The sequence below is a fragment of the Ruditapes philippinarum genome, unplaced genomic scaffold (assembly GCF_026571515.1).
Source record: "Ruditapes philippinarum isolate M1 unplaced genomic scaffold, ASM2657151v2 ctg467_1_1_1_1, whole genome shotgun sequence".
Taxonomy (NCBI): domain Eukaryota; kingdom Metazoa; phylum Mollusca; class Bivalvia; order Venerida; family Veneridae; genus Ruditapes; species Ruditapes philippinarum.
This window is the reverse complement of record NW_026866614.1, coordinates 25,824-34,317: the sequence shown is the minus strand read 5'-3', so window position 1 is coordinate 34,317 and position 8,494 is coordinate 25,824. Positions and strand designations below refer to the sequence as shown.

Here is an 8,494-nt window from a genome sequence, read left to right as displayed (position 1 = left end):
TTGGTATAAGGGTTCCAGACGGTGGAGCAATATTCAAGGCCTGGTCTCACGAGTGACATGTAGGCTGTGCTCTTAACATGTTCATTGCTGATGCGCAGGTTGCGTCGAAGGAAGCCGAGTGTACTGTTGCCCTTATTCACAATCTTGTCAACATGTTGGTTCCAGGAGAGGTTTCCAGACATATGGACTCCGAGGTACTTGGTTGTCGAGTCTTTCTCGAGTGTGTGGCCCTTCAAGGAGTACGGGTATATGATGGGGTTCCTCTTCCTGTGGACCCTGATTATGCTGCACTTCTCTGGGTGGAAACTCATGTCCCAGCGTTTCTCCCACAATGCCAGCTTCTTCAGGTCATCCTGTAAAATGTGGCAGTCCTCTTCAGTGGCGATTTCCCGGTATACCACACAGTCGTCAACAAAGAGCCTGGCCTTGGACGTGACATGAAGTGGCAGGTCATTGATGAAGACCAAGAAGAGTATGGGTCCAAGCACGCTTCCCTGGGGAACTCCGCTGATAACGGGTGCTGGGTCGGTTTTTGCTCCATTAACAACTACGCGCTGAGTGCGGCCTGTGAGAAATGCCTCAATCCACTTCAGGGTATATGGTTTCTGATGCCATAATGATGGAGCTTGACTAGCAAGCGACTGTGTGGGACGCGGTCGAAGGCTTTGCTGAAGTCCAGTACTGCGAGGTCATGTTGTTTACGCCGGTCCATGGACTTGGTGAGCTCATCTGTCAGCGTTAGTAGCTGGGTTTCGCAGCTCCGCCTTCTTCTAAATCCATGCTGGCTGTCGGTTAGTATCTTGTGACTGTCCAGATGATTCATTATGTTACTGACGATGATGTGCTCCAGCATCTTGCAGGCTATGCAGGTGAGGGATACCGGTCTATAGTTGCTGGCTTTGAAGCGCTCCCCTTTCTTAAATATGGCTGACACGTTGGCTGTTATCCACACCTCAGGTATGCTACCAGAAGAGAGGCACTTTTTGTAGATGACGACCAGGTATGACGAACACTGTTCAGCCATCTCCTTCAGTATGCGCGCAGAGATCATGTCTGGGCCTGCTGCCTTCTTTGGGTTGAGCTTCCTGAGTAGTGTAAGCACTCCCTTGTTGGTTATCTCTATGTCAGGCATGGTGGGGGATGGTTCGCCCTCAGGATTTGGGATGCTGGATTTGTCTTCCCTAGTGAAAACGGATTGGTATTGGTTGTTTAGGATGTTAGCTTTGTCGATTGATTCAGCGTGTAACTTGCCCTTGTCTTTCAGTGGTGAAACCCCACAGTTGTCCCTTCTCAACGATTTGATGTAATTCCAGAACCTTTTTTTGCTTTGGTGGTTGTTCTAAAGCTGGATCATTGGCATCGATTAGGTCTTCTAAGTATCGCCTATATTCTTGTCGTTCTTTCTTTTAAGTTTCTCTTTTGGCCTGATGGTATCGCCGCCTATCCTTGAGGGAACATGTTAAATCTTCCAGATAATAGACTGCAGTCAACAGTCATAAATGACAGCAGTTAGGACCTTATCCCAATTGCATACGGTGACTCCTGTATGCATCCCAAACGTACAGAAGACCTTTTCATCCCCTAAAGTGTAAAAAAACTTGTCTTTGGAATAGTTTGTCGTTCAGAATTCTGAAAAGAAATTCTGTTAAAAGATTTTATGTGCATTTTATTACATGAAAACAAAACACTAACGACTCCATTAGATATATATCATTACTTTAATACAAAACGCAAACGTAACAACTGAAACTAATTCAAAATGTTATAAATCAAATGTACACCTGTAAATCGAAGAATCTAAGGTGAAAATCCCAAAATCACACTTTTTCATGACAGTAATGCAAACTTAACAAAGGCAAAAACCGAAATGAAAATCAAAAACAAAGTCACTCATAAATGTTTATTCGTAATGTCACCGTCGGGATCTTTAGAAACGACACTATCCTCCATCAGCGTCTCTTACAGATGTACATCGTCGCCTCATAGACCTTACGGTGCGGATAGCCGCCTGTGGAATCTGACGCCATTCGGCCTGTAGTTTAGTGCGAAAACGCTGGTGAAACAGAGAAAGTGTAGACCGACGGACACCAAAACGGTTTGCGCTTTGTTTGTAAGATAGACAAGACTGAATCTGTGCTAAATCCACCCAGCGGTTATTTCTTTGTAGATCCATTGCCAAGTCTTCAGTAGTGTTTGAAATTTAGCACCTTCTACAGAGGAAAAGTGTGTATATGCAATTTCTATGTGAGCTTTTACAATTTCTAAAACTGACCATTGGCATAGTTTAATATTCATTTTCATAAAGATTTTAATTGCTCATTTGTGTCTAACATTTCTAGAAAGTTATGAAAAACAAGTTAATAATTAACAGTTTAAAAAAAAATAATAATAATTTCATGTCATAAAGTAACCATGAATTGGTCCAATTTGTTTTATCACAATTAGCCAAAAGTGTTACTTTTGATTTTTCGGGTACTGTCTTTATTATGCAATAACGTCATTAAAATGCAATCATTTTTTATAACTTTGGTATCGAAATGACCGGAATGCATTCGGTTTTATGAAACTGTGAACAAATATTTAAAAGAAATTTATTTTCCTTGTTAAAATGCATTTATCCCGACCGTGCGTTTTCATTGTCCTTAAGTATATATACTTGGTGTTTAAAATCATTTGTCCGATGTACATCTTTATGATTCATTAATCTCATTAGCTAAAGAAGTTCTTAAGTCTTCAATAACTTTCATTTTAACTCATTAAATTTTTGTTTATGCAAGTTAAAAGAGTAAAGAATTTGTTATATTAATTTAGGTAGAAAATGCATACAAATGATGCTAGTACTGCATTTTCTTCAAATATGATATTGTATAGGATATCAGATAAACTTCAGATACTTGTATAATGGAAGCAAAACGAAAGTTAATGGAGAAAAAATCTATTAATTCTTGGCTACTTATCTTTATTTTAACAGTAAGAGATCCATTTCTTCCAAATTAAATTTAATCTAAAAGGTAAAAACGCTGCGTGTCAAAAATAAATATCAACAAACAATCAACAGGGAGGTAAAAATTCTGTATAATTTATATATAATGTTGGTTTTATTTTATTATCCTTTAGATATTTCCTTGTTTTTAAATATAAGAATAAGATAATTTAATAATTAAAAATGTTAATCTATAAAAGGTAATTATTGTGATTATAAGACATACCACATGTATCAGCAATGCATACTTGAATAACAATAAGAAAATAAGACAGACACAAATGGTTAAATGGTTTCACCATTTCTTAACTTGAGTTGAGGAAGAAGTCACTGCAACATACAATTTTACATAAATACGAGCCCTGTTTTGTATTTTTAAATGATTTAAAAAAAAACCGGCAACAATTTTACAATAGAATACTTACTGACTTGCTCTCCGCAGACCAATTGGTTACTCTACAAAATGACCTAAATCGGTTAAAACAGGAGTTTTGGAGTGGGACATGGAGTTTAACCCATCCAAAATCCAAGTTATCCAGCTAACAAAAAGGAATCATCCTATCCCAACACAACAATACCATCGTGGATTGAATTAGAATCGGTTACCTCAGCTAAATACCCGGGCGTTGATATCTCAGGAAAACATAAAAAAGGATAAAAACATAACCATTTAGTTGCAATATTCCAAATATTAGTCAGACCTCAGCTTGAATAAGGTTCCCCACACCAAACATAAATAGATCAAATCGTAAATGTTCAAAGAAGAGTAGCCCAATTAAGGTAAAACCGCATTCTCCACGAACTGAATCTCCGCGGACTAAAACTCAGACGTATGCATGCTCAGTACCAGATTCATTATTGTCATTCATTAAAAGGACTGCCTAAATCACCAAGAAAGATACGCGAACGATTATCATGAAATATACTCAGAAAGAAATTGTAACGCATACATATATGGGTAATTTTCCACAATTAGAATAACCATTATGGAAAAATGCAGTGAGCAAATGATCTGAAATTTTGCACAAAAAAAAGTTATTGGTCTAGACCTACATCAAATAGAACATTAATCTCCAGTCCCGTCATGTCGAAAACCATAGTCGTGTCCCTTTATGTAAGAAAAATATACACCCTGATATACATAAAGATGAAAAGGAAAGAAAAGTATACAAGAAAATAAAATATCACCATCATCAACATCATCACCATCATCATCATCACCATCATCATTATCATCATAATTATCATCATCATCATCATCACCATCGTCGTCATCGTTATCGTCACCACTACAATCATAATTATTAATAATCTGTGTCATCATCATCAGCAACAATAATAACTTATTAACACCATTATCATCATAATAGTCATCACCATGATCATCGAAGTCGTCATCATCATCATCTTCATAATCATTATCATAACCATCACTCCCACCACCAGAATTACCACCATGATAATCATAATCATTATAGCCACAACCACCATAACCATCGCCGCCGCCGCCACCTTTACCATCGCCACCACCATTACCATCGCCGCCACCACCATTACCATCGCCGCCACCACCATTACCATCTCCGCCGCTACCGCCACCATTACTATCGCCACCGCCACCATTACCAATGTCCATCGCCGCCGCTACCACCACCATTACCATCGCTCCCGCCACCATTACCATCGCCACCACCACCACCACCACCATTGTCATCGCCACCACCATTACCATCGCCGCCGCCACCACCACCATCGCCGCCGCTACCACCACCATTACCATCGCCACCACCATAACCATCGCCACCGCTACCACCATTACCATCGCTACCACCACCATTACCCTCGCCACCGCCACCACACCATTACCATCGCCACCGCCAACACCACCATTACCATCGGCCGCCGCCACCATTACCATCGCCACCACACCATCACCATCGCCACCGCCAACACCACCATTACCATCGCCGCCGCCAAAGCCGCCACCATTACCATCGCCACCACCACCATTACCATAGCCACCGCTACCACCATGATAACCATCGCCACCACATTACCATCGCCACCGCTACCACCACTATTACCATCGCTGCCGCTACCACCACCATTACCATCGCCACCACCACCACCACCACCATCGCCGCCACCACCACCACCATTACCATCGCCACCACCACCATAACCATCGCCACCCACCACCACCATCGCCTCCGCCACCATTACCATCTCCGCCGCCACCACCACCACCACCATTACCATCGCCGCCACCACCACCACCATTACCATCGCCACCACCATTACCATCGACTCAGCCACAACCACCATTACCATCGACTCCACCGCTACCACCATTACCATCGACTCCGTCCGCCACCACCACCATTACATCGCCACCATCCTCCACCCACCATAACCACCGCCACCATTACCACCATCGCCACCGCCACCACCACCATTACCATCGCACCACCACCATTACCATCGACTCAGCCACCACCACCATTTACCATCGACTCCCACCACCCATTACCATCGCGCACCATTACCATCGCCGCGCCACACCACCGCCCCACCAACTTACCATCGCCACCACCATTACCATCGACTCAGCCACCACCACCATTACCATCGACTCAGCCACCACCACCATTACCATCGACTCCGCCACCACCATTATTACCATCGCTTCTGCTACCACCATTATTACCATCGACTCCGCCACCACCATTATTACAATCGCCGCCACTACCACCACCATCGCCACCACCATTACCATCTCCGCCGCTACCACCACTATTACCATCGACTCCGCCACCACCACCTAAACCATAGCCACCACCACCATTACCATCGCCAACGCCACCACCATAACAATCGCCGCCGCCACCACCAACATTACCATCATCATCATCAGCAGCAGCAGCAGCAGCATACCAGGCTTTCCAGAAAGAAGAACCGAAAATGCTTTCTTCCACCTGATATTATTACTCTATTTATATATGTACACTAAGGACCTCTTACGAAAGGTTTAAAAGACAAAAAAGGAGAATGTTAAAGGAATAATGTTGAAGGAACCATGGAATCAGAACCTGAAATCGATCAATAAATATCAAATCTGTTTTTATAATATTTAAACCGATACATGGATTTGTAACTGTTTGCTTTTAGCTAAATTGATCGATTCATTGTAAGCGTTAGTAAGATAAATGTACACAATGTATGCGAGCACCGTAGTAATTTAACATGCTTAATCAATTGAAAAAGTCGTGATCTTTTTCTTCTGAAAAGATCATCGTCTTTTAGGTTCTAATTATTGTTAAGAAAAATAATTTGGCAATCACAATTGATTTTTGAGATGATAAAGACTCTGTACTAGTTTATTGTGATAAGAAACAATTAAAATTATTCTTAAAATAATAATGATCTTCGTGGAATGATTGGGTACCGCATTTTCAATAAGGCTGAGTTTTTAAAACTTCCTGTTTAGAAATGAAAGGCCCTGTTCACCCGTTCTGCACTTTTATCATTGTGTCTAAGAGACGAGTAACAACACGTTTTACCAGAAGCTAAGTGCATGGTAAGTAAGTAAGTAAGTAAAGTAAGGTAGGGTAGGGTAGGGTAGGGTAAAGTAAAAGTAAAAGTTAAGTAAAGTAATGTAAGTAAGTAAAGAAATATACTGTAAATAAATAAATAAATAACCACTTAAGACACTTTAGACTCTAGGATGGACAGAATAACGCACACACACCTACTTAAAACTACCTACGCCACTAGGAACACTGTCTACTAAATACTTCTCAAACCACTAGGAACATTTCAAATTGTTTCCTGTCACAGCACTAGGAACAGGCTTTCTACTGGTCCCTACTTTTCCTACTTTTCCCTACTTTTTTCTTTTGATCCCTTCTTTGCCCTACTTTTTCTGAAATAGCCCTATTATCCCTACTTTTTCATTTTGAAATGAAATGGGAAAAAAAGAAGATATTTAAAGTGGTATTTCAGTTGTATTTCAGTTGCAATTGATTAATAGTTCAGGTGTGTGTTAGTGTCTCCTTGTGATGTCCACCCTTGAAAGACTCATGGTCAGAGCTGCATTACTGGTACTAGTACTGCAGTATATACTGGAGCAATTTTGCAAGTACTGGTACTGATACTGAATTACTCTTACAAAATTTTGCTACTACTCAGGTACTGGTACTGCATTACTGTCTTAAAAAAGTGGTACTGCTACTGCATTACTAGGCAGTATTTTTGGTTTTGATAAAAATGTCATTATTTTTACTCATAAAGTAAAGCTGTAAATTCCACGTATTATTTTATTTTTGTGAAAAAGTAAGTTATCAAATCTATAAATAATTTGCTGCAATATTCCTTCAAATGTTAACATAGTATTCATCATAAAAAAGCACCAAAGACTTAAAGTAAAATTAAATTGAGATAAACAGAGTCAATAACTCTTTACTGGTAAAATATCCTTATTGCAATCTTATTACTTTGTATTTACTAGTAAAAAAAGAGCAAAATAAACACTAATAAATTACTTCTATTCTAAATAATCATATTTCAAGTGATATTGTTAGCACCATAAAAAAGTTATTTACTTTGGTATAAATTGAACAGAGGTGTGAAGGTGTAAAAGGCAACAAAAAGACTGGTGGGTTTAACATGTAAGATTATTGCATTGTATTACAGTTGACTGCGGTTACAAAACAATAACATATGACATGAATATATGATGATTATTGTTTGTAAAAAGTATGTTCGTTCATTTAAGTTGTAAAAATGCAATGTCAACTTTAAAGTAAATGATTTTATTTCTTTGTTGAATAATGTTTGCAATTATTTTGAATGACACTGTGTATTTATTCAAACTTTGATGAATATATAAAAGTATTAGTATTGGTACTTAATTACTTCCCCCAAAAAAGTACTGGTACTGCAGTACCAAGCTAAAATCAAGTACTAGTACTGGAAATGGTACTGCAAAACTTGGCAAGTACTGGAACTGGTACTTAAGTACTACAGCCTTAGTACTGATGCAGCTCTGCTCATGGTGCCTTGGCAAAACATTCAGCAAAATTCTGCCTATGAGGTGCATGTCTTTCAAGCATGGACTGAACTGAAGATACACACAGCCTGGTGTGGTCTTGGTGATGGTATGTTTTGCTAATTCTTAACTAAAACGGTAAGAAATTCATACTTTGTCCCTAGTTTTTAACATCAGAAATCCCTACTTTGCCCTACTTTTTGGTAAAAAAATGCCCTACTTTTTCCCTAGTTTTTTTGGTAGAAGCAGTAGAAAGCCTGTAGGAACAATATTCATTAAATGCTACTCACCAACACTAGGAAAATTTCCCACTGTATGTACTTTTTACGCCACTTGGAACAATACCCACTGTATAATACTCACGAAACTACAAACATTAATTCTTATATACCACTCATGCCCCCACTGCAGACCACTCAAGTCACTAAAACAATACTCACTGCATATCACTTAAGCCACTAGAA

General features: G+C 39.7%; 1 protein-coding gene across 1 annotated transcript; it reads right to left on the bottom strand.

Annotated features, from left to right (window-relative positions):
- Window positions 1-4,894: 4,894 nt before the first annotated feature.
- Window positions 4,895-5,236, bottom strand: LOC132733069 (ctenidin-1-like). Its single transcript, XM_060719653.1, has one exon. It carries the CDS (start codon window positions 5,234-5,236, stop codon window positions 4,895-4,897), a length of 342 nt encoding a protein of 113 aa, XP_060575636.1.
- Window positions 5,237-8,494: the final 3,258 nt, after the last annotated feature.

Coding starts and splice junctions, on each gene's coding strand:
- LOC132733069 (XM_060719653.1), bottom strand. CDS start 5,236: ATGGTGGTGGTGGTGGTGGCGGCGGAGATGGTAATGGTGGCGGAGGCG.